The sequence below is a fragment of the Drosophila arizonae genome, chromosome 4, assembly GCF_054131065.1.
Source record: "Drosophila arizonae isolate 15081-1271.41 chromosome 4, UAZ_ARI_1.0, whole genome shotgun sequence".
Lineage (NCBI taxonomy): Eukaryota > Metazoa > Arthropoda > Insecta > Diptera > Drosophilidae > Drosophila > Drosophila arizonae.
This window is the reverse complement of record NC_142924.1, coordinates 640,366-667,394: the sequence shown is the minus strand read 5'-3', so window position 1 is coordinate 667,394 and position 27,029 is coordinate 640,366. Positions and strand designations below refer to the sequence as shown.

Genomic DNA, 27,029 nt, shown 5'->3' with positions numbered 1-27,029 from the left:
TATGCACACCACAAAGATAAGCTCATAAATCTGCCAAAACATTTTAAGGCAAACAAATGCGTTCACAATAGAACTCACAATGGCCACGCAAATTGAATTGGAAACGAAAACAAACTTTCGTTTTTTTTTCTTTTACTCAAACTCGAGATGTTTTATCTCTTGTTATATTATCTAATATGTACATTCCAGCGGATATACACCACTATGTTAATACCATATGGAATCTCTAGTTCCTCTTCTGCTTCTGCAAACGTTCTCACGCAAATTACTCACATAATGGACAGCCTTTGTGTGCGGGCACTGTAATTGACTATTGACTTGACTCAACTAGGGCAACTTTTGGACGCTCGTGTCTTATATAGTTAAGATTAGATAAGAGCTAAAAAAGAACGAAAAGAAAAAGAGAATTCGCCATCGAATTCAATCAATCTGCCCACAGCTCGGCAATATATTTGGTAAATAGTCTATATATAAAGCTCTTACTACTCTCATATTACTTGAACTTATCACAGTTTGAACTAATGAACAATTGACTCATAGAACAGTTGTTGTGCGCTGAATAACAAAAAGCAAGAGTGAATGCTGTATACCCTGTATGAGAATCTTGATAAGCAGGAATAGAAAAACAAACAGACCATTTCAAATAGATGACAGATCTTCATATATTAGATATGGATAGATAGAAAGATTATAATACATATGGAAGTAGAAAAACTAAGACATAAACAAAATCTTATTATTCCATCGTATATAGTTAAACTCTTTATTAAATTATAATCTTCAATCTTCGACACACTTCAATTCCATTCATGACTTCACACTTACAGAAACGTCACACGTCGCGTGACGAAATGTGCATACCCCACTGTAGCCAATTTATTAATAGCCATGACTAAGCCTTAATAGTATTTCAGTTAAAACTAGACAAAACGACGACGACGACGACGACGACGAATCGTTGAGGTCGACCACAGATGACGACAATTTATGACAAACGTAGCCTAGACCACATTCCACAGGCTGTTCGAAAAAGATATATATCGATATATATACATACACATATATCTATATATATTGCATAAATTATCATTCTATCTGTGGTAATTCTTCCAAGAAACGTTTGCGACGCATTTGGCCAGCTTTGACCAACTGAATCAAGTTGGCCGCGGGGCAACATGCCATAAATTGTTAGCCAGTTGCAGCAGGCTGCAAGCAAGCAAGCAAGCAACAACAACTGCAACAACAACGGCAACAGGCAATGCAACACCTAATGAATTGTTAACTGCCTGGCAACATGTTGGCCACAGTTGGGCACACACGTGAAGCTTTTGTCGTCTGTTATTGCCAAATGGCCAAATTGCAGGCAATGCGCCAATGACAATAACAATAACCATATTGACTTGTATAAAGCAACAACAGCAACAACTAAAGCAACAACCACCGCAATATACACGATTCCAAATGCCGTCCAATCAAAGGAAACCTTTTGCCAGCCAACTCTATGGAGAGGGGAGAGGGAGGGGGCTAGTTGCAGGGTATTTTTTAGCGGGTTCAAGCGGCATGTCAACCTCAGCCACAAAGCGACCACAAACAGACAACGACGACGACGACGACAACTTGTGGCCCACCTAGATAACCAGAGCAGCAAGCCAGCAACTGCGGCAGACGCAGCAGGGGCCGGGGCAGCCAACAAAGACAATGAATTGTTAATTTTTTTGCTTTTGCTATTTGTGGTTGCTCGAGCTAGTTTTTGGTCAGCAATTGCAATGAGGCTGAAGAGGAGAAGAAAGGGTATAGAACAGCAGCAGCAGCAGCAGTGGGAAGCAGAAGGTGACAGCAGCAGGATGCTCTTAAATAGTAGGGTAGAGAACCGACTAATGAAATGACACATACACTACAGCACTATAAAGAGCACCAGAATGAAGAAAAGCGAAGGAAATCTGTAAAGTCAACTCTGAAGAACAGCGAACGATGAGCAAGAATAGGAGAGGAGACTAGAAGGAACATGAGAATATGTGGAACAGTCGGCTATAAATTTATGAAGATGGAACAGCAAATGCTATAAGGCGTAGCTTAAGAGGGAAGAGAATGGGAATGAAACAGAGAAGTTGAGAGTGGAGTGGATGGATAATAATCAGAGTTTAGTCAACAATTTCTTTTGCTTATACTCTATTCTCTTTACTCTATGCTCCCTTTGAATATCATTTTATACATCTATGATTCCTCTCTAAAGCATATCTGATGACATCTCTCATATTTTCTATACACACTTGTCTACCCTCTAGTTACCTCAATTCCAATTCAAACTACCCCATGTACCAACTCACTCATACTCCAGGGTATATCAGTAAAAAGAAGAAAAACATGTGCCAAATGTCAACTGAAAATGAAAACATTGCGAATTCTTAAGCCCACAGACATTCGTGGCCTGCCTTGCCGCCCGCCCTGCCACACATGCAACAGCATGCTAAAAGGCAGCCACCGAGCCAAAGGGGAGACTTACAGACTGTAAAAATATTTGCAGCCAAAAAGGTGGGAGGTGGGAAGGTGGCTAGGCGACATTATATGGTGACATGGAGCATGGACACGAGCAGAGCGAAGCAAGAAAAGCCACAGCAGATGGGGACAGCAGGGGGAGTTGGCGGGCATCAAAAATAGCAGAAACAAAAGGCGCACATTTTGCTCTTTCTCGACTTTTTATTGGTTAGGCTGATAGCTGTTAGCTGTTAGCTGTTGGTGCAGAGCAATTAGAGAATTGGCCCCATGGCAGACCCACATGCAGCAGCGGAAAAACGAAAGTTATCGAGCAGCGTGGACAAATGTTGAACACATGCAAACAGACGCCCCAAAACGAGCACCTGACTACTGCAGTCAACAATCCCCACCTCCTCCCTCCCCTACCCACTCTTTTTGTTAACTGCTTGCTAATCGCCAAGTTTTTTTTTTTTTTTTTTGGCTTTTGTTCAACTCGGCTGTCCAGCCAAAGCAAATTTGTCTTTACAATTTATAAACACATTTTTGGGGTTCCACATTTTCCACTCATGATAAATGTGTCGTGTTTTCGTGGTTCGAACAAGTTGCCATTTATTCTCGAGTCTATTTTAAAATGGGCTAAGAAAAACCAGCTAGTGAGCAGCTCCCCCCGATTGGGGGCAGCAGTTTGGCTGCAGATTGGCCACGCCCCGCCTCGCTGTCTGTCCGAAAGGGAAGTCGTTTGTTATGAACCGACGACAGGTGGCGCGGCTGTAAACAACTCCCGAAACTAAGTCCAAAACAAGCTACCAAATTAGCGCTCTCTGCGCAGGCGGGCATAAATTATGGAACAGAAACCGAGCGACAGAGCTGATTAGCCTACTGCTGGAATGTCTCCATCTCTGCTTCGAATGGGGGCCAGCTGGAAAATGGGATTGGGTAAGCCTGAGAGGGAGTTGAGCAACCATTGACTTGACGTCGACTTGGCAGTTTCTAAAGAAATGACAAATGTGTGGAACAGCATTGTTATCTACATAGCAGAAGAGTTGGAGGGAAATCAGTAGATAGAAAGAGAGATAGATGTAGGAGTGAATGTAGAAATACGAAGTAAAAGAGAGAGAATCTAAAGAGGGCGATGGAAAGCAGAACAGAGAGATAAAGTTCGACAAAATGACAATGAGTTAGTAATAGAAAGAGATACGAGACGAGTTGAATGAAACAAGGAGAGGAGATAGACCCAGTAGAGCAGCGAAGAAGAAAGGGATAGAAAGAGAGAGAGGAGGTAACACACATCATAGTACACTGGATCCCAGAGGATCTTCCGATAGGAAGAAAGAGTGGGCTGTACATAAGAGATGACAGAAAGGGAAACGAACTGGTAAATGAATGAACTGGGAATGATAGATAGAGAGATGAATTCGAGTTACATGAATTGAATCTCATCTGAACTCCAGCTCTTTCTGCTCCCCAATACACACACTCTTGCTCAACTCCATTAACCCCATTGGCGTTGCCTTGACCCGAATACCCAGTTAACAGCTTTTTCGGTTAACCTATTTCAATGTCAAGTGCATTGTGCATCAATGCAAACACCATTATCGTGTTGGCCATTAGTTGGCTAACTGAGCCCCATTGTTGCCACGGACAAGCTGTATTAAAAACAAATTACAAAGTTAACCAAACTCACATTAACTCCAAAAGTGTGAAAAGTGACCAAGATGTGGTTGTTGCTGCAGTTGTTTTCGTAGTTGTTGTTGTTGTTGTTGGCTCCACTCCAAAGCAAATGTTGTCGGTTGCCTTTCAATTCACTTTCTGCAATGAGAAGAGCGTGAAATGCGTGTTAAAACGATAGAAAATGGAAAACAAATATGCAAAGATTATGTGGAAATGTGCGCAAAGGATGATAAACGAATGGAGCGGAAGCGAGCTGAGGCCAAATGACAACAAATGAAAATTGTTCACGTGATTTTATTAGCACTTGGCCTGAGCCATGCCGATTGCATAATGCTCAGCAGCCAGCCGGGCAAAAGGCAAAAACTAAGCCATAAAATGGGAAAAACTTTTACCCATTGGCTGCGTCAACATTTGTTTAGCAACATTTTTATGGCAACCTTTCGCTCGAATGATAAATCAACCTCAATCTCCCGATTCCAACTCCCACAGCAACAACAATAACGAAAATAAACATAATTCCTCAAAAGAAAACGTCGCACGACATTTGCCTGCCGCTAAATAATTTCCATTGCTTTAGTTTAAAGTTTTCCTTGGCTTTTCCTCTCGTTGTGGGCGTTTTTTTTTTTTTTTTTTTTTTTGGGTGGGAGCAAGGGGGGGGGATGCAAAGCTCAGCTTAGCTCCGTTCGCCATAACAATTCATTATCATTAATTATATTTGCACTCCAGCATGAAAAATGCCCAGCGAGTCGATTAAATTGAAAACAATTTGCCCGCAAATTTCAATATTTCTTTCGTCGTTAGCCGTTAGGCCGAAAAAAAAAGAAAAACACAGAAAACAAAGCCCAAATCGACCCCAAAAACATGGCCAAAAAAAATATGGCCCATAAAGCATCAGCGGGCCAGAAATCAGCAACAACTCGCCAATAACAATTTATTGGCCATATTAACCCCAGCGAACTCTCTCACTTGTCGGCGATCGCAGGGGGCGTGCAGCAGGCGGTGCTTGGGGGGCGTGCAACAGCAACGGGGCCAACGCGATCGATGCGAGTTGTGAAAATATCATTTACGGCCAATTTGTAAGACCAAAAAAATCCTATGATGAAAGACAAAACTGCACTACGAATCCGAAATACCCTAATTTATAAGCAAGTTTCACCATGAAAGAAATATACTATTGAGATGATATTTGATATTGATATTTGAGATGACATATGAGAGAGTTTTGTATCTATAGCTATATAAAGTCAATTGATTACCTATCAAAAGAGTTTATCATAGAATAGTATGATAGATTAGTATGGTATCTATCGTGTTATAGCTGTAAGGATTCTTAGTCGAGAATGGATAAGGCGATTTTATTTTTCATACAGGTTATTCTATAATATGCTATATATATGGAATACCCTTGGTGTAGTATAGTAGACTACTGAAGAGTTAGGGCTAAGCTGCATTAGTATGTGAAATGGCAATCCACCAAGCATCAAAATATATGTAGAGAGAGAGAGATGTGCATTATCTTAGCCCATAAAAATCAAGCATTTTACGTGAGCCAATCGTAATAAAAACTTAAATAACAATTCAGTTAAATAATAAAAATGCAAATATCATACTAAAAACTCTATTTAGATCAAAATTGATTCGATCTGCTGCAACTCAAAGCCAAGAAATAGTTGTAATGCCCATTGTTCAAATGGCCAATAAAAGACTGAAATCCCAGCGAAATTTTGCACGAACAACGCGCTGGCAAAACAAATCAACGTCGATTTACTTTGGCAACACCAACTATTGCCCTGTCTCTGTCTAGCTCCTCTCTCTCTCTCTCCGCCTATCTAGCCTTAGCACTCTCGCTTTAGTTAGCCGCGCGCGCCGTGGTCAAGTTGAAGTCGGAAATGGGCACAATCGCCATCGCCGTCGATCGTCAGCGGTCAAACAGCAATTGGCCGAAGTTGGCTGCCAACTCGTAATGGCCAATTCGACGACGTCAACATCTTCGGGCGATAATTGGCTCCCTTTCCCAGCCAAGTTAACATTATGATTGGGGGAGGCTGAAGACAGCAAAACTCTACGAGAGAATCTCGACAATCTCAACAATTATTCTCAGCTTACATATATCAATTTATATATTCATTCAGCAGGTCTCAGCGCTTACAGATTTGGCATGAAATATTTGATGTATGCGGGTAATATTGCATATATTGTATATTGCTTGGTAAAAAGAAATCGTGGGCTGTTAACTGTACAGTGCGTGTGTGTGGGAAACTCAGGCGTGTGTGGCATTCAACAGCTCTCAGGGGGCTTTTCACTACTGAAGGCGTCATAATAGCTCTTGCATCGAAATTGGCCATTAAAAAGAGATTAGCCGGAAGATTGAAAATAAATTGGTAATTGAATACAAATTGTAAATCAATTACCAAACTAACTTGAGCTTAATAAATTATATTTAATTTATTCCTATTAGATCCACTACACATCCATTAGGGACTACAAAATGCCGTTTGCCTAAATTCTAAGCACTTTGCACCTAACCGATCTCAGCCAAGCAGCAATGCCCCTTCACCTACTGCATAACCAGCTCTCAGCTTTCACAGGCACAGCAACATTTGAGGCAAGCGAATGCAATCTCATATCGCTCAGCTAAGGTTTTGCGTAGAAGCAAACAAAATGAAATTCAAGCCGTTCGCTGACTGCAGCAGAACGCGGAACCAAACTCGACAATGACAGAATGTTCGCTGTGAGCCAGTATCAAGTGTGAGCGAAAAGAAATTAAATGTGTGTTTATTTTTTTTTTTTTTTGGCTGCCTGAGCACAAACAAACAAAGCCGAGCAACAACAGCTCGACTGACATATAAAACTTGGACATCATCAAAAAGCTGACAGACTGACAAATAAAACCTGGATATCAAGAAGCTGACAGAAGACTCTCACGCCCAGTGTGAAGTGGATGTCAGGTGAGGGAAATGAATATGTTATTTCATGGTCAGTTAAAAAGTATGCAAAAAGCCAAAAGGCAATCTGGTAAAAGGAAACGCCAAAAGTGCGCTAATGAAAGTGAAAAGCGTCAAGAAGAAAAGTCAAAGCGTTGTCGATTTCGGCCCACTTGTCGTCGCTAGCAGCAGCAGCAGCAGCAGCAGCAGCGCCAGAAAAAAATGCATTCGAAATGCAGTAGAAAGTGAAATGCGTTGGCAACACAAATGAAATAAAATAAAAGCAACTTACAACAACAACAGCAACAACAATATAAAAACCAATGCAAGAGCCAAAACAGCAAATGAGCCAAAAGATGCTGGAGAGATACCAACTGCAACAGAGCTGAGGCAGAGACAGAGGCAGAAGCAGAGGCAGGGCAGGCTACTGGGTGGGGGGGAGAGACATTGTTAGTTGGGCAACTCTCTCACATGACCTTGTTACATTGCATTGAATCGCGCATGCGATATGCGAATTCTGTGACTGCTTTTGCCTTCAGCGCAGCCGAGGAGCACATAATCAAGAAATATTTGAGATTCACTTTCAGGAAAGAGCGCAGCAACGTACGGGAGACAATCGCAGAAGACGCAACGCAACTAACAGGCCAAACGAAAGTCCAAGGCATAATAACAATGCACATGAGTGCGCATCGGTGAGTGCACGACTAGCATATACCCTGCAAGCCATATGCGAAGGTGGCTGCTCAAACATATGTACACTAACTAGTTTCTCAAACTTCACTCTGTATATTCTTAATATATTTAAGTTGCATACCCTCTCAATCACTTTCAATGCCTACAGGGTATAAGAGCTATAGACAACTCATAGATAAAATATCTGTGGACTTCTCATTGACGAGTCTTGAAGTTGCAGTTGCAACCGAAGTGTGTGCATGTGTACGTGTGTGAATCTGTATCTGTGTGTGTGTCGTCGGCAGATGTGTGGGCCGCAGAAGCAAATGAAATGCCACAGATTCGTTTGATAAAATGGCAGGCGACAAGTTGAGAAAGAACAAGTAAGAAGGCTCCAGTCGAGACTGCTCGACTAGGAGATACCCTGAACCCTCTAAGCTGATATTCTAATTATTCTGCACCTCTTTTATGCACACATACATACACATGCATCCACACTCAGGCATAAGCCTGCGCTCTGCTAACTGCGCAGTAAGCAGCGACTGCGCTTGGGCTGCGCTGCAGTGTGGGCAATATTATGAGAATTTATTTGTCAAATAATTTCTTTTCTAGACACACAATCTTAATGAAACTTTCAGAGCGTAATCATATGGTGAATATGTGTGAGCATTCCAAAGCCCAAGTCTCTAGTACTTGAAATGCGTTTTTTACAAATTGGGGGAGAAGGGGGCGTGGTATCCAAAATCTGTAAATTACAAAATCTTTGTATCGATTAACTTTATATACAACGCAAATTTGAAGACTCCAGGTCTAAAAATGTTCAAATTAGGCTAAAAAAACAAAATCAATTTTTCGATTATTCTCGATAAAAAAGTTATCGGACGATTTATCGAAAAAATAAAGCAAACTCGTACTGCGTATGTTACACACGAGTATGCATGCCAAATTTCAGCTTTCTAGCTCTTATAACTTCTGAGATCGACGCACTCATACGGACGGACGGACGGACGGACGGACGGACGGACGGACGGACGGACGGACGGACGGACGGACGGACGGACGGACGGACGGACAGACGGACAGGGCTATATCAACTCAGCTCGTCGCGCTGATCAAGAATATATATACTTTGTGGGGTCTGCCACGCCTCCTTCTGCCCGTTACATACTTTTTCACAAAACCATTATACCCTGATTTCCCATTTTCAATGGGTTCAGGGTATAAAAAGTGACTCAGCGAGTGCCGGAGCAAAAGAGAGCGACGAGCGAGCGAGTGAGATAGGTAGCCAAACAGTAGTCAGCCCCTCCTTACGCCTCCCCCAACCCTCGGGAGACCTCTTTGGTTTTGGAGTTTGACGTCTGCCTCTCTTCGTATAGCTGTCAATGGAGCCATAGATAAATCTTCGAGTTGTCATTGCGGCGGTGGAATGTTTTTTCTTTCTTTCTTCATTTGATGAAAACAATAGTAAATGGCTAGCGGAAGATCTCAAGAGAAAAGCAAGAGTTAGATATTAAGAGACAGACAAAGAGAGAGAGCAAGAAAGAGAGAGAGAGAGAGAGAGAGAGAGCGTCATATTAGGCGCATAATTGGGCCATGGCAAACGCATTGAAATGTCTGTAATTGATATGTTTACAGCTTTATTAACGATGCCGCAGTAGGCAGCGCCAACCGTTGGGTTTTCGCTACTTTTGCTTGATTCAATTAAACTCACTCCATGCTGTGCGTGTGTGTGTGTGTGTGTGTGTGCTGGTGCGTGTGTATGTGTCAAGTTATAAAGACATGCAACAATTAGATGACTGATTTGTTTGGCATCAAAAACACTTTCGATTTCTTTGTGGCCATAAAGTAAGCCGCATATGGCAAAGCAGATAAACAAGTCCAATTGCTGGCGTATCTAAAATTGCATCAAATGGAAGTTTACTTATCAAACTTAAACAGCAAATTAAATTAAGCAATAAGTTTTAGATTTAAGTTTCCCATATTGTTAGAGAGACCAGAGCTCATCGTATTCATATAATGCAACACTTAGAAGTGCCTAACTCGGAGTTACCCAAAGTATTCCAAGTATATTTAATACATCCATAAAAAGTATTGCATCTTTGATAGTTTTTTATTTATCCTTAAATCAATTTAACTATTTTATTTTTTTATTTTTTTTTTTTTTAACTTAACATCTAAAAAGTCTCCAATAAAAATGGAATCCAGTTTGTTTCCTTGAAAATTAAACGCATAACATTTTTTTGTAGGTCGACTGATTACGTAAAAGTCCTCGTCAAGGCGTGTGAGCCATAAACTGGACACGTAAACTACAATTTTGTTGAGTAGCTGATTGACTGAATGATTGATTGAGCAGTCTACCTAGAGAGGTAGACGCACAATTGGGTTGGCAGGGCAGGAACAGGACAGGAGATGGTGGACTTGAGCCAGTTGTTGGAATTCGGCTAATGGCATCTGCGAAATGTTTCTCTAATTGTACAACGTTTGCCGATTGTCGCGGCTTCTTTTTGCTTACTTTTACTTTAAACACAGCAAACATGCCGGTCGATGTTTCCTGTGCCACAAGACACAAACTGCAATTGCAACAACAACAGCCACAGCAACCACAGCAACAACAACAGCAGCGACGTAACAACCTCGACATGCACATTGAACACAGTATTTTCTTTAATGATTAATTGACTTTTGCACTGGTAGAAACGAAATAAAAAACGTACAAGAAATAAAAACACGTTCGATCTTTGTTTTATCTGCGCTGGAAAATTGCCTTTTAATTTCCCGCTTAACGCTATTTCTTCTCCCATTTCTTTTCAATATTTATTCATTTGCAAATGCGTGTCTAGTGCATGGCTACATATGTATCTCTTTTCGGCTGCATAGATAGAGATACATCTCTGTGTGTGTGTGTGTTTGGGCATTGTTTATGACGTTTTACCTGGTGTGTCGGCGCGGCTCGGCTCGGCTTTCGTTCGTGTGATTAATTTATTGTTCAATACAATTGCGTATGAATTATTGAGATACCGGTCAGAAAATGACATGCAACAGGCCGACATCGCCTCAGGTGGCCAACGAAAGATCTCGCATTGTATGCCAACCCGGTCAGGCCAGCTGGCCACACTCAGGGAAAAAACTGCACCAAAAACATATTCATTTTGTTGTTGTTGTAAGTATCTAGCAGATATGCAAGCTTGCGTTCGCACTCGCACTTTCACATTGATCCCTGACTAAAACAAGTAAGAAAGCTCTAGTCGAGACTGCTCGACTACGAGATCCCCTGAACCCTTGGAGCAATAGATATTTTAATAATTTTTCGCGTCTTTCAGCTTACACAAGAAACACGCACACACACACACACAGGCATACATACACACACACGCATACATACACAAGCGCATACACACACACATACACACACACATACATAAACACATACACACACATACACAAACACATACACACACAAGCACCCACGCATAAACGCATGGGCTGCAGTGTGCGCTTACTATGAGAACTTAATTGTTTAATAACTTTTTTTATGGACGTACGATCTTCATGAAACTTTCAGATTATGATTATAACATGGATATGCATGTAATTGCCAAAACACAAGTCTCTAGTATTTGAAATACGCTTTTTACAAAAGTGAGGGTGAGGGGGTGAATTTAAGGGTGGGGGGTAAATTTTAACAAAAACCGAAATTGTATAAATTGCATATAAGCATACATTAAAAATTTGGAGACTCTAGCAATAAAGGTGTAGAAGATATAATTTTATAACTGGTTTTCGATAAGGTTTTTTATCGATAAAAAAAGATCGGGATGAGTTATCGAATTTTAATGATAAACTTGATATGCGCGCTGTAATTACGGACATTCTAAAAAAAATTTGAAGTCTCTAGCTCTTATATCTTCTGAAATCGACGCGTTCATACATACGGACAGACGGACAGACGGACAGACGGACAGACGGACAGACAGACGGACAGGGCCAAATCAACTCAGCTCGTCACCCTGATCAAGAATATATATACTTTGTGGGGTCTGCCACGCCTCCTTCTCCCTGTTACATACATTTCAACAAAACCATTATACCCTGATTTCCCATTGAAAATGGGTTCAGGGTATAAAAAGGCACTGGGCAAGGTGAAACGTGCCAATGAGCCTGGCCTTCAACTCAAATGCAGCTAATCTCTAATAATCATAGGGGTTAAGCTTCATCTGATTGGGCCAAGCACATGCGAACAGCTGGAAAAGCTGTGTGAATAGAAAATCCTGAGCTACCAAATATTTTGCTCGAGCTTGAGAGACAGAGAGGGAGAGAGAGAGAGAGAGAGAAAGAGTGATAGAAGGGAAATTGGTAATAGGCAAATTACAATTTATATGAAATGTAATGATCAATAAAAGAGAATTTATTCAAAGGAAATACTTTTTAGAAATGAGTTTATATTGAGCTATAGAAACTTCAATAACATACAAACATTTTATAAATTGAAAACTATTTAATGAAATATTTTAGGTCTGCAACAAGAAATCAAGAAACCAGATCGTATTTTTTTTGCAAGTTTGCCGTCACACTATTCACAGTAGTATACTTTTCATAGTAGTAGCTTTGTTTACTACACTATGATTATAAAGTCATTACACCATAAGATTATAAGTGTATAAAGACATGACTTCAAAGCTGTGAAACCAAGACGTGGATTAGTCTTTGCTAAAGCTATAACTAAATATATGACTCAACTGAACGACTACAACTTTAATCAAACTGTGGACAAAAACTAAAACTCTGAAGTTAAGGTTCATGCAAATTAAGGAGAAACCGGTAATCAGACTATAAACTATCAAACACTTACGAAGCTCAAATTTTATAGTCCAAGTCAGAGTTTTATAAATAGAATTTGATGATGTTTGTATGTATTTAGAATCAAAAGTCAAAATCGAATAGGGGACTGAATACTTTATAAAATATGCGAAGACTGATAGACGATTATATTGTCATTAAATACATTTCCATTTCATTCCAACATTTGTGTATTCTAATTTTGAAACTATACGAATTTTATTTACTAAATACTTTCTGAAAGAATAATAGGGGTCAGTTCATTAAAGTGCTGAGCAAGAGTACGCTTAACCTACATATAATCTCAATATATACCAACATGTATGCATTATAGTTTCAACCCTACTTCCTCCATTGTCTATCTATCTAAAACTTTGCTGAATTTTAAGTACTTGAAACAAATTTCAATTGCATCCTAATTAAATGAGGCTAATCTGCCAGACGAATCTCCCACATTTAAATAACGCTCGCTAGGCAAACGAAAGCGAAACCTAAACAGGAACAGCTGTCTGGCTGTCTGTCTGTCTGTCTGAATGGCTGCCTGGCTGCCTGCTACTGCTACCAGGTACGTGTAGCATGTGGCATTTCTCCTAAAAGCAAACTGAATGTCAATGCGCCGTTGCTGGCCTCCGTGGCACTGTCAACGTTTGGCGTTGGCTCTTTATGGTCTTCTAACATGCAAACTTTGCCTTTGGCTTTGGCTTTGGCCAAAATAAAAAAATTCGCGGTCATCGCGTGCCACAGCTAAGTTTAGATGGCGCCGCCTCGCTTTTGGCTTATGGCAAACAGTTGGAGTTGTATTTGTTGTATTTGCTGCTGTTGTTGTTGTTGTAGTTACCCCTAAATTAGTTGAACAAAAGTCGTAAACATTTGCTTTTGCATTTTAATTAGACAGCACTTGTGAGTGTTGGAAAATTGTAGGCGGTCTTTTCTCAATGATAAATATTCCAAAGTTCGCTCCACGTGAGTATTTAACACGTTATTATTACAACAACAACAACAACAACAATAGACAATCAAACAAGCAAAATGTTTGTCTACATATGTTTAATATTTTACTCGATGGTATTTGTTTTTTTTTTTTTTGTTGATGTTGTTGTTGTTGTTGTTGCTGTTGTGTTTGGTTTTGATATAGCGTGTCGAAGCAACGTTCAACGACCGACCGCCAGGTGGCGTTTCTCTGCAATTTGCATTGTTAATTGTCAAGTAATTAAGCTAACGAAATATTCATAAATGAAAAGAAAGAGAAACAGCTATTCCAAGTGGCATGTCTGCAAGACTCCAATTGGAATTGCAATTGAAAGTTGAAGTTATTATAAGCATTTGCTAATGACAGTTAAACAAGGCCCAAAAAGAAGTTGATTGAAAGTGAAAATGCAATCAAATAGTAAATACGAAAGAAATATGAGTTAATATTTAAGGCCAAAACACCTTGATTTTACTAATCAACGTTGATTGGTAGCGAGTGCCATATGATGACATGGCGAATCATGAATGAAGTAGAAATCAAATATTTGCAAATAATCGCAGACTAAAGACTTTAAGAGTAGAGTAGGAGGGGGAAGCAATTAAAGAAGGTCTAATTTAGAGGTGCTCAGAGATCGAGACTATGAATGATTACTTAGTATGTGAACGTAAAATAATACAGCTATAAGCTTAGAAGGCAAACTCATATTGAACTGAGAATGGAATGGAGTGTATAATGAAACAGAGTGGATCGTTGAGCTAGTTGTACTGCAAGTAATATGTACATGCATATGTATGCACGTTTTGTGAATCTATATAATATGTACTATGTAACTGTCTTTAAAATATAAACTAAATAATATAATATGAGCTCATTTCAAATCATTCTTTCCTAAATTCCTAAAAAGTCCCAAGTAACCGTCAATCTGCTGAAATAGTGAGCTCACTCTGACAAACAGCAAAGCAATTAGGAGCAGACTAAATGAAAGGGAAAGAGAATGAAATGAAAGAGTTTTGTTCATTTACTCTTTTTAATCAATGGGCGATACTATTTCCCTCATATTTTGTGCTGATTAAAAAAATTCCTCAAGTTATTGCTGGACCAAAGTTCAACAACGCTAAGATTTTTCGCCTCACACACACATGCACAACGCACATACACACATAGATGCGTCATTTGCATAGAAATCTTGCAGCTTGAGGCCGGGCAAAGTCCATTAAGAATGCAATTTGCTAAAATCGCCGCGAGGCTGACAAATGGCAACTAGATGATTTAGAGGGGACAGCGAGAGAAAGGAGAGAGGCAGAGCGAGAGGGGAGGCATGTATACCATGTACATAGAGTAGTTGCAAAGCTGTTGGACCGTGTTGACCAGCTCGCTTGACGGCTTGTTTATTAATTTGTCAAGACTTTTTGGGCTATGCGCCAAAACTGATGGGAGAAATTGCATGGCCAGCAGGTGAAAATGTGAGAACGACTAACAACAAAAACCAAAAGACCGTTAGAAGCCGCTCAAATGTTGCAGGTAGGCTGCAAAAGTAAGTCAACGTTAGCCAAAGAACTTGGTTGACGAATTATGCCTTGACTGCCTGTATCAACCACACTCGCAGGTTTTCACTGTGACCGGACTTTCCCAATGCTGCCAATGTCAATTGGTTGACAGATTGTTTGTTGCCTTATTTTCTTTATTTTTTGGTAGCTAGGCGCTGTCGGATTACGTGGGAGTTCGCCGTCTACTAAATTACATGATATAAATTTCATTTTCGCTAATGGAAAACAGCTCACAAAGAGCCAAATTGTCGGTGTTCAAAATAAAACTAAAAGGCATTAAAATAGATAAAACACGGGAACGTTAAACGGAGGATATTGACTAAGAAATACCCTGAGAAATGCAAATGAATGCTTAAAAGCACTAAGATAGGAAAAAGCCATTAGATATTTTCTATACATATTTTCTAAGACCACAAATTCTAGTTCTTTATCCCAAGAACCTCAGACATTTTTAAGCTCAAATCTTTTTTTAAATGTTTTCTGTTACATTGTAAAAGTATAAGCCAAAAGTTAAGACCTAGGCCATATTTGCTCTAGTAGTTCTTTCTCCAATTTGAAGTCTCTAGTTCGCTAGGTCAACTCAGCGGAAAGCATTTTCCACCCTCTGTTCCATACACTAGACTCAATCAACATGCACTACAGCTGCAACTTGAGGGTATATAAAAAATGTAAACTAAAATCACATTTCACATTCGTTGTCAGAGCCGACAGCGTTGACCAGAGAGCAGACAACAGAGACAGCAGCGCCAAGCAGACAGCAGACAGTAGCCAGCGACGCCTGTTCGGTCTGCAGACTGCAGACTTCCAACTGCAACTGCAACTCGAACTCCGCCTCCGCATTCCGATTTCCATTTGCTTCTGTTTTTTTTTTTTTTATCCATGGAGACAAGTGAATGTGGAGTCGGACTATGAAGACAACACCCGCATTGATTTGACTGCCAGTTTCCTCCACTCTCTACTTCAGGCTCGCTCGCTCACTCTCTCTCTTTCTCCCACTCCTCCTTGCTGACCAACTCTCTCTATCTCTCTCACACACACTCGGTACGTCTCGCTAGTTTAATGAGTTGATTTTCCGTCTGTCTCGTTCGCAGTTGTTATTGGTAAATTGCAGTTGGGGCCAAGGTGAAAAGACTATCGTCTGGGGGTTAGCCTAATGTTAATGTTAATGACGTTTTTAAGCGACATCATGACTCGAAGCTGAAGTAGCTGATGATTGCTGTTATTTCTCTGCTATTGCTATTGCTATGGCTATTGCTATTGCTATTGCCATTGCTGTGCTGCATTTACAGGCAATTTAATTAATTTGACAGCCTCGCTGTCTGCTGCAATTTTACAAGCTGCTCATTTAAAGGCGGGCAAGTGCCGCAACAGCGAATGATTAGCATGGAATGTGATCAAAGGAGGAAGCCCTTTCTGCAATAGTTCGCGGAAGTGGATGCAGTTGGCCCATTAATCAAACCAGTAGTTGGCAGCTCTTGCGATCAAAGACACTGAGCTGTAAGCGTAAACTCTGCTTAAAATAAGAAATTATCTATTTCTGGAAAAGTTACGCTACAACACTGCTTAAGGCTGTGGGCTAGCTTTAATAGTAACTTATAAATATTAATTCACTTTGAATAACCTCAATATCAATTTATTATAATTAAATTCCGCTCCAGGCGTAGTCTACTCTCCATATTCCCATTGCTTCCCCATATGCATATTCCATTAGATCTCTTTAGGCTTTCAGACATTTCGCTAAATTTACAAACAATAACATCTGAAGCAACCACCACCCCCCTACCCAACTCTATTCCACCTACTTCACTCACCTTCTCTCAGCAGCTCAACACTTTTAAAGGAAACTCCCAGTGCAGCCAACTGACATAATTCCCAAGGAAAATGTTAATGTGCATTAAACTACAGTTATGTCTCAATTGGCCAGAAACCAGTTTGAAACAGCCTACAACAAATACTTGATGAAAAACAAAACAAAAACTTTTTCAATTTAATGTAGGTAGAAAAATAATAAAAGAAAAAAACACACACACACACACACACAAGCAAACTTGAAAGACCTGGAGGGGAAATGCACGCACACAAAGGAAGAAGAAGAAAAACCTTTCCTGCTTTGGCTTTCCCTCCAGGCAAAAACGCATGCCAAAAAGTTGGTCAGTGAAAATGAATTTCCTTTTTGGGCTTGGCTCGCGGGCAATAATCAGCTGAACAACAAAAACTGCAAAGGCGAGCGAAGGATGCAAATGGCGATAAAAATCGCTTGAATAATGAAAGAATTTCTCTCCCTCAGCTCCCTCGCTCTCTCTATCTATCTTTAGTCAAGCCCAGGCAGCGACACATGCGCGAGCGCCTAATGGAGACTTTAACCGACTGCGCCGACAGCCCACAGCCATGCCCCTGCACGCCTGCTCTGCTTCTACTGCTGCATCAGCTCATTTCATGTGGCGCTTCAATTGTGTTTTATAGCCTCTCAGCTCTCCCCCGCTCCTTTCCACTGCCCTCTGCCCATCCATTCAGTCAGCCCCCGGTTATTGTATTGCCACTGCGCTTTCCGTTTAACTGTCGCAACTTTGTTTACGGCACGCAAGTTTTTTATTTATGCTGCGTGGCTCCTCCGCTCCCCCTCCACAGGGGGCGCCACACACACACACAGAGAGAGACACAGTCACCCACTAGCCCCTGGGCTCTTGATATCTCTTTTGCCCTCACTCACACAGTTTGCAATTAAAACGCGTGCAGTTCCCTTGTCGAGTGCCAGTGGAGCGTGGTCGAGTGGATGCCATTTCCAAGTCCACGCAGCTTCGCAACGCTTCGGCCCGGTCCGACCCGATCCGGTCCACAAGCTGCCTCGTTAAATGCTGCAATTTGATTTACGAGTCGATTGCCAGCAGCTCCCCCTGCCCACCTCCCCCTCCCTCTCTCTTCCAACCCCACCTCAGTTAATATTTGTCCGAGTGTTACCCAATATCATTTTTATATACAACAAATACAAACGCTTCGGGGCTCCCTCGCTCAGGGTCGTTCCGTTTGGCACGCACTTAGCATATGAATTTTATGTGTTTGTTTTTCTTTATCTCTTTCATGTGCGCGTCTCTTTCTACAAAAAAGCTCTTCCAAAATGTCGTTTGAACAAATATTTCATTACCACACCGTCCCGCATAATCGCTGAACAATTTTTAATGGGCTTGGTTTGGCTTGGCTTGGCTCTTCAAGAAAAGAAACAAGACACGCAGCCAAAAGGCGAAGAGAAGAGAACCCTAGCGTGGCGTTATACAGAGGCCAACACCTTGATTCGTGGAATTTAACTACCTGTCTTGACCTTAGCACTAAGCTGAGCTGTAATGAGTTCTAGATCGTTCTCAGTGCTGTAATACGATATGTGCGTTGCATTAAATGTGCTCAAATGCCATTAAAAGCTAAACCATATATAAAACTCAAATAAATCTTGTTTTATTATGTGAATAGAAACTGAAAATTTTGATGGCAATTCTTCTTAGTTTATCTTATATGTTATATATGTATATAAAGCAGAAATACAAGAATCCATCTTGACTCAAACTTAAGGAAGCATTTTCCACTTTAAGTGCTTTGTATATAATTAGGTTTACTTAGAGCTCCCTTGGATATTAATGTGGTTACTAGGGCAGAGTTCTAAGTCCACCGATAATATACACAGGCAAGTAAGGGTTCCACTAGGCGATACTCTCCTCCTGGCTAGATCGTCTCAGCATATCACTCATCAACACATGGAGCTCAGCCTGTGAAACGATTACTCCCACTCGATCTTCATTCCCTGCACGACGCTCTAATGTCAAATTTCTAATACATATTATTTATCCACATTATAATTAGTGTAAGCCCACATATTATCTCAAACTTAGTTAGCACTTATGGTACAATATATACATCCAAAACTAGTTACCTGTCTCCCACTCCACCCATCAGCCTATTCTGACACCTGTCGAGCACCTCGGAGTCTAACAGCTCTGTGGTCACAGACGAGTTATTTAAGTTTACCTGACTTGACAGCCCACAAGCCAAACGTTTCTCAACTCAGCTGATAAGAAAAAGAGTAAAGGTAAACGCAGAAATATAACCCAACTTTCCAATGACCCCATTTCGCAGCTCCACTTCCATTCCCTGCGCTATATATACGTATTACTGTCGGTTATCTGGCGCGAAACCTACTTACACACTTGTTTCTTTAACCCATTTGGCCCGAGACACGCACGCATCCGCTGGCCAGGCCCTGCAACGAGAGGGTGGAGACTTGACACATAAATCTCTTTAATTGCCTCACGCAACGCGAAACCGAAGTCGTCGGACTTCCAAGTCTCAAAGGTGTCTTGCAAGCGGCAATTAATTAAAAGCAAGCGGCACTAAATTAATTTAATGCCTATCTTCGAGTCACAGACAAAATCGCTGTTTCATCATTAACACTTCGCCCAGCCAAGCCGCAATCGGGAAAAGCTGAATGAACTTGGCGCATTTAACATCAGAGTCAAGACGGAATGCATTTATCAGATGTATATAAGGTGGAAAGACCAGAACTTGATATCATGAAAGACTGCAGCTTGATTATAGATTGATCTCAATCAGATCTCATTTAATTTAATCGCAAGTAAAACCTACTCAAGAATTTATATACTGTATAGGGTCTGCCAAGCCATATTTGTTTACCTAATAACTGTCCATATATCTGAATGATAAGATATTCATATAAATATATGCATATGTTATTCATGATAAGATTTTTCTAAAACTCAATTCAAATTTCGTTTCTTCTTTCCCAACTCTCTTAACCCTTTTCCAATTACAATTCCCATTCCAAAGAAACACACTCCTCTTCCATATATTTATCTATCAATTACTCGAAAACCGATGACTGTCCATTTATCGATTTAACAAAATAGAAAGTTATATCGATATAGAAATACATATATCAACACCAATTGAGTAATTAAAACTTGCAACTGTCACCTTCCACGCTCCACACACACGTCAAACTAAAGTTCTAATTGAAAACGGGGCGTGTGCAGGGGGGGTGGGCGAGCCATTGTTTACCTCTGACCGTTAGATAAACATCAAGCAGTGTCGCTTGCATTTGCTTTTTGCTTTTTGTATATGTTTAAATAACGGTAAAAAGTGTATCCATGACTGCATGATGCACGCATTCACGCCCATTCTCCCCCTCTCCCCGCCTCCTTCCACACACCACACACAGAAGACAAAAAAGTTGCTGAATAATGGCCACGCCCCGCACGCCCAGCCGACATATTAAAGCGTGTAATTAGTTTTGGATAGATAGATAGCTTCATATGCGAGGGTAAAACTCTGCATGGTGCAGTTTTTCTCGTTGATTGACTGACAGCAGACACTGTCAGTCAAAGCGGCAGACAGCGTTTGCCGCTCGCCGCTCGCGGGTCGGAGGTCAAGTGCAGCTGAAGCTAAGAGCTTCGAGCCGTAATGGAGATTCTATGACTAGGCCCACACCCGCACTCTAATATTGCTGTTGTTGTAGTTGTCATGGCGATATGCAATGCTTGTCTATGGCGCTGCACTTGAAATATGAAATGCAAGCAGACAGCCAAGTCCATGGGCATAGTTTATAGAATACCCCGGGCTCTTCCGGGCTGGGGCTTATGCATTCAAGTTGTGTAGAATGCGCCGCATGCAAAGCCAAAATCAATAACAATTAGTTGACAGTTTATGCAGGCTTTATAAAGCACTGCGAGGGGACTGGGGCATAGTTAAGTTGATTTTAATGCAGCTGCGAGACAAACGGAGAATCAGCTTAAATGGGCAGCTTTAAGTAAGTTGGTTAAGAAATGTGGAGTTGAGGCGGGGAGAGAGCAGTTCAACTTTTACCTTTAACAGATATGACTTGATCTCTGTTGTCCCTAGTCACTCCCTCTCTCTCTTGCTTTAAAACCACTCTTCTTCTACTTATCTCTCTCTCGATACATCTAAGATCTTTTTCCTCGTTTTGGGATTCAAGCAAGAGAAGAAGCTGTGTTCCATAGCTGTTTCTCCCACACACATTCCAACTATTTAAGCAAGTGAACAAACATTTATCAAGCAAGCTCAACAATTAGTTGGGTAAAACAAAACGCGCACCCTTCCTTCCATCCATAGCTAAACGCTAATGCCTTTATTTATTCATTGCTTAGCAATCCCAAAATTCCCGTTTCTCCTTCCCCCAATCCACATATTTCTCACATATGCCAATGTTGGGAAACATTTCTCAGACCCGACTCAAAGAATCAACTGAAATATACAGCTGCGAAAAATAAAATAGCACCACTTGCAAACGCAAAGTTTAAGAAGTTCTCCTAGGTGCATTTATCAATGTATTGATCTACTTTTTTCTTGTATATAAGCAGAAAATAATTCATAATCGCAACAAGCCAGAATTATCCCAAAAATATTAATCGTTTTTATATAATTCAAAAAATTCTCAAAAAAGTCGTAAAAATGCCGAAAAAAATAATAGCACCACTAACCCTTTTCGAGTGAAAATCTGTATTTTTCGCAGATTTGAATATCTTCAAAAGCACTTATTGATTAGATTTGTTGTTTATATATCTATTTTGATTAAAAAATTTTCAGAATTTGTGAAAATTTGCAAAAAAAAATGGGTCGTGAAAAGCATTACCCCACCGAACAACCCAATCTCATCAAAAAGTTGATTTTAACTCGAAATTCTCACAGGAAAGTTGGTCATTTGATGGGTTGTTAAAATCAAATGATCCACAATGCATTAATACATAAAAAAAATTGATGAAAAGCGCGGATTGCGTTGAGTTCTGACGCAAAATCATGTCACTCGTCTCATTCACGGGAGTAAAAGGATCCTTTTAAGCCGGCTACTCAACTGAAAAAGGACCTAAACATATCAGCAATAGACCAAACAGTACGGAAATATTTAAGACATCTCGATTTGAACACTTTCCGTTCAAGAAAAGTACCATATTTGAATATAAAACACATTTCCAAACGGATGGCGTTTGCAAAAAAGCAGTCTCATACTAATACACTTGATCCGCCATGTTTAAGGGTTTTTTTATATCTAGGACCGAATTCTAAGTTCTGTGGATGTCTCACGTAGGACCGCGATCCTTTTCCACTAAAAATTAGCATCTTACTTTCATTATTCAAAAGTATGTTTCTCCATTCCTGTGTAGACCAATTTTTGTGTTTCCCTTGCAAACGCCATCCGTTTGGAAATGTGTTTTATATTCAAATATGGTACTTTTCTTGAACGGAAAGTGTTCAAATCGAGATGTCTTAAATATTTCCGTACTGTTTGGTCTATTGCTGATATGTTTAGGTCCTTTTTCAGTTGAGTAGCCGGCTTAAAAGGATCCTTTTACTCCCGTGAATGAGACGAGTGACATGATTTTGCGTCAGAACTCAACGCAATCCGCGCTTTTCATCAATTTTTTTTATGTATTAATGCATTGTGGATCATTTGATTTTAACAACCCATCAAATGACCAACTTTCCTGTGAGAATTTCGAGTTAAAATCAACTTTTTGATGAGATTGGGTTGTTCGGTGGGGTAATGCTTTTCACGACCCATTTTTTTTTGCAAATTTTCACAAATTCTGAAAATTTTTTAATCAAAATAGATATATAAACAACAAATCTAATCAATAAGTGCTTTTGAAGATATTCAAATCTGCGAAAAATACAGATTTTCACTCGAAAAGGGTTAGTGGTGCTATTATTTTTTTCGGTGTTTTTTCGACTTTTTGGAGATTTTTTTGAATTATAAAAAAACGATTAATATTTTTGTGATAATTCTTGTTTGTTGCGATCATTAATTGCTTGCTGCTTATCTACAAGCAAAAATTAGATCAATACATTGATAAATGCACCTAGGAGAACTTCTTAAAGTTTGCATTTGCAAGTGGTGCTATTTTATTTTTCGCAACTGTATATATATGTATATGAATATGCGGGTTCCATAGACGCCCCCGCCGCATGGATTTCACGTTTGCCTTTTCGTTTGTTATTCATAATTTGATATTTTTTTTAGATTTTTCGTGTTTTATTTCTTTGACAACTAATTGAATTTCAGCCCAAGTTCTTGGCGCCTTATGACATCATCAGCGACTTTTCGATTCATTCCCATGGCATAATATTCGTTAGGGAGCGGCTGCCACTGCTGCTGCCATGTAACGAAATCCTTTTGGCCACAATCTCAGACACACGAGTCGTATTAAATTGTATTAGCAACAAATTTATTGCATTTGTTAACAGACTTGACAACGTGCTCAATTGCTGAAGTTAGGCGAGGCGGGGCGGGGCGGACGGTCTGAAAAGCCACGCACTGGTGGAAAACCAGCTAACACACCCACACCCATCGACTGCAGGAGGAGGAGGGGGCAAACGACGGCGACAGTTTGACAGAAATGTCAAATTGGCATGCAAAACAAACAACGGCAACAAAATTTGAAAATTTGTAATTTTGAATGAATGACTGGCGCAATGAATGAATCACAGTGTGAGTGAGTATATTCACAGTTGAGCGCAGTCCTCGGGCTGTATGCAAATATTATGCATTTAGTCGATTGCCAATGCAATTGGCAAACAAGGAAGCAATGCAACAGCCGCAATCGCAGCCTCAGCAACTGCCTGTCAATTGAGAAAAATGAAGGAGACGACGCGACGTCGACGGCAGCCAAAGGTGGAGCATTGCGATGCTGCAGCAAAGAGACGACGCCGCCAGCGAGACGCCACGGCAGTCTGCGTCAAAACTAGTAGGAATAAGGAGAGTGATCGACACGGCATATACTCTGTAAGCAGCTGGAGGGAGCAACTTGAGCATTTTCTTTCACTATGCCTGCATGTATGATCCCCCTTATATACCCCTCTTTATTAATTATTGCAGAGTATGGCTAACAGTAAAAACTTTTCAGCCAACGACAAACCAACATTCGTCTAAGCAAAATTAATGAAATTGCAAATGGAACTCGACATTTAACGAAATGAATGCTACAAATGGCGCATAATTGTTTGCTCAGGTGGTCAACAACAACTAGGCAGACTCGACAGACTCGGCAGACCTGGTAGACCTGGCCATTGAACTGCAGTTGGTCAAGAGAATCCAAACAGACGTAATTAGCAACACTTGATGAGCTACACACACGTGAGAAGCCCTCCAAAACAAAAAGAGTGCTGTTGACCTCTTCGAGGAGGAGGCTAGAAGGTCTAAGCCCACAACGAATTGATAAACGCTGCAGCGACCGGGCGAACGATTGGGCGCGTCCACCTAATGAGATCCCATTAATTTGATAAAGACGATTAAATTATGTTTTGGCTTCTCATATGATAAATGAGCCACGACTCAAATGCGGGCCTCAAATTTGTAGCGCTCAAATCGCTTTGAAGTTCGTTTAAACGAATCACCGGAGACCATGACAGAAAAACATATCAATATATGCATCAAATGAAGATCAATATTCATTATTCTACTCATTCATCATCTTAAGAGTGGTTTATGAAAGGCCCTGTGAATATGATAATAGAAGAAGCTGATCAAAATCTTTTGCAGGTTATCTGATTTGACTATTTGAGAGATTTATCACGAGTGCTCTAGTAAAGAGTGCCCCACTAGGAAATACCTTGGTCACACCCGGTCATTCATATGTGATTCAAGCGACCTATCACATATGTATGTGTGTTATTATAGCTGAAAGAGATCTATAAATATATAGCTCTAACTCACTCTTTGTCATTCATCGATTGATTTGTCGATTCTGTATACGATATCCGCGTATCGTATTTACCCGTTACCCCATCTCCAACCGATATCGTCTACCTCCTATATATATGCTTTGCTATTTATTGCAATTCTGCTTTATAAAAGCATACATGTTTATTAGCCTAAGTTCTGTGCCTGTGGCTTCATTCTTCTTCTTCTTCTTGCCGTTCTTCGTCTTCCTACTTATCCAGTGCCGAATTGGCCTTGGTGGCAATGACGCACTCCTCGCCACAAGCCGCCAATACGGTGCACAACAGATCCTTGCCCTCCTCGAATTCGAGACGTAATAGACCGCCCAATTCTCCCTCAGGCACCTTGAGATCCTCACGGATGTCCCCATTGTCGGACATGAGGGTAAGAAACCCATCGTCGCTGATGTCGGTCAGCTGATAGTCTTCGCGCTTAACTTGCGGCACATCCATGTTGTGGGTCGAGGGGCAAATGTCCTCGTACTTCTTCTGGGTGAATATATCGATGCCGACCATATGGACCTTGGCATGCCCATGCTTGCCAGTCTTCGAGGTGGACATATCCACGATCTTGCACGGACGACCCTTCAGCATGACGAATCCGTTTTTACGCAATGCCGAGCATTGCATCGGGTACGTCTTCGATGCACCCGAATCGGCGACATCAAATGCAATCTCCTCATCAGCCATCGAGATTATGGCTGATTTCCTGTTTTGGGACTTTTAAGAAAAATGAAATTGTTTAAAAGAATTCCGATTGTGAGCTCTATGTTTTTCCAACTGACCAAATGCTGTCAACAATTCAGACTATTATAACACAGCCAGTGTCGACTTGGATTGAAATAAATTTCAAGTTATCCATCAATTTTCCCCTCTGCTTTGTACGTACTTTCGACATTCACAATTTTCTTTGTTTATGCATTCGCATAGACAGCTGCATTGGGAGAGCGCACAATTTATGCTTCATCAAAAGCCGAACATGGCCAAAAGTCATAAAATTGAAGCAACGTCGCAATCTGAATCTGCATACGATTATCATTCATTCATCATACGATAGTCATACGCATATCCGGCATTTCTTCTTCTTTCCTCTATCTCTGGTCTGCACTTCGAACGTGCGCATAATTAACACTTGTCGATCAAGTCGATTCAGCTCTAGTTGACAAAGTTGCACCCGAGGTGGGAGTTTAATGTGACGACTTCGAAATACCCTCACCATCTAGTGAAACTCTATTGCATTGCAAACGACTTCCGCTCATTAGGATGGAAAATGCGTGGAGCTCAAACAAATGCAAATGCTGCTAAGAAGTGGGAGTATAAATCATTACATAACAGTAAAAGACTATAGAAGAGATAAGAAACATCATGATTATAGCTACTATATCTACTATATAGCTTACACTGAAACCAACTGGAGGATGTGCCTTTCGCCTACTTTCACGGAATATAAGCGCAAATATTCAAGCAAACAAAGTAAGTAATACAAAATGTAAATCTAGTTCAGACATGAAAAATTGTGCAAATATTTGATTTTGGGGCGGAATGTTTGGGGCGTTAAGGTGTCAGCAGGGCGTGTGCCGCTGTCGTCTATGGTAATCAACGGCACTTCACGCACTTTCAGCGTCAACAGCAACAGCAACGCATTGCTCTGGGGCACAGACACGCACACACACCGTCGCACAGCTGCTGCCGGCAAATGTGGGCCAATGGCGCTGGCCAAGTTGGTCTGCCACTTTGGTAATTAAAGCCATGGAAATCAGTGCAAGGTGTGCAGAAGAAATTGTGGCTGGTGAAAGAGCCAGATCAAAGAAAGGAGAGAAAGAGACAGAGAGAGAGAGAGAGGGGTAGAGATAGCAGGTTCAACAGTTGGCGCCACTTGTTGCTTGTTTCTGGTTTGCCGCGCCTGCATTTCCTGGAACCAAAACGTTTCGATCATCCCGATTGAACGCACTTACCCAACAAGGTGTGTCAAAATTAAAGACCTCATGTGACCCCATTTAACATCGAGTGCTCTGTGAAGCATGCTATTTATCATCTTTTCAAGATTTACATACCTGAAAGAAAATTAAGAAAATATTTTGTTAACAAGAAACAGAGAATGATAGAAAGGGTTAAGCGTATCTTCCAGTCAGACTCCCACTCGCTCACTCACTCACTCCCACTCGTTCATAAAAACTTCTAATCCCTATCTGACCCAAA

At 40.7% G+C, this 27,029-nt stretch overlaps 2 protein-coding genes across 5 annotated transcripts in view; both read right to left on the bottom strand.

Moving 5' to 3' along the window:
* klar (klarsicht) overlaps nt 1–27,029 on the bottom strand; it is a 148,202-nt gene that overhangs the window by 106,991 nt on the left and 14,182 nt on the right. For all 4 annotated transcript variants that reach the window (XM_089466390.1, XM_089466395.1, XM_089466391.1 and 1 more), the window contains exon 2: nt 4,160–4,284. The gene's annotated coding sequence lies outside the window, so the exon portion shown is untranslated. The remainder of the gene's footprint in view (nt 1–4,159; nt 4,285–27,029) is intronic.
* LOC108613300 (eukaryotic translation initiation factor 5A-like) lies at nt 24,927–25,641 on the bottom strand. Its single transcript, XM_018006672.2, has one exon. It carries the CDS (start codon nt 25,518–25,520, stop codon nt 25,041–25,043), a length of 480 nt encoding a protein of 159 aa, XP_017862161.1. The 5' UTR covers nt 25,521–25,641; the 3' UTR covers nt 24,927–25,040.

Excerpts from the sequence above, each read along its gene's own strand:
- LOC108613300 (XM_018006672.2), bottom strand. The coding sequence starts at position 25,520 with ATGGCTGATGAGGAGATTGCATTTGATGTCGCCGATTCGGGTGCATCG.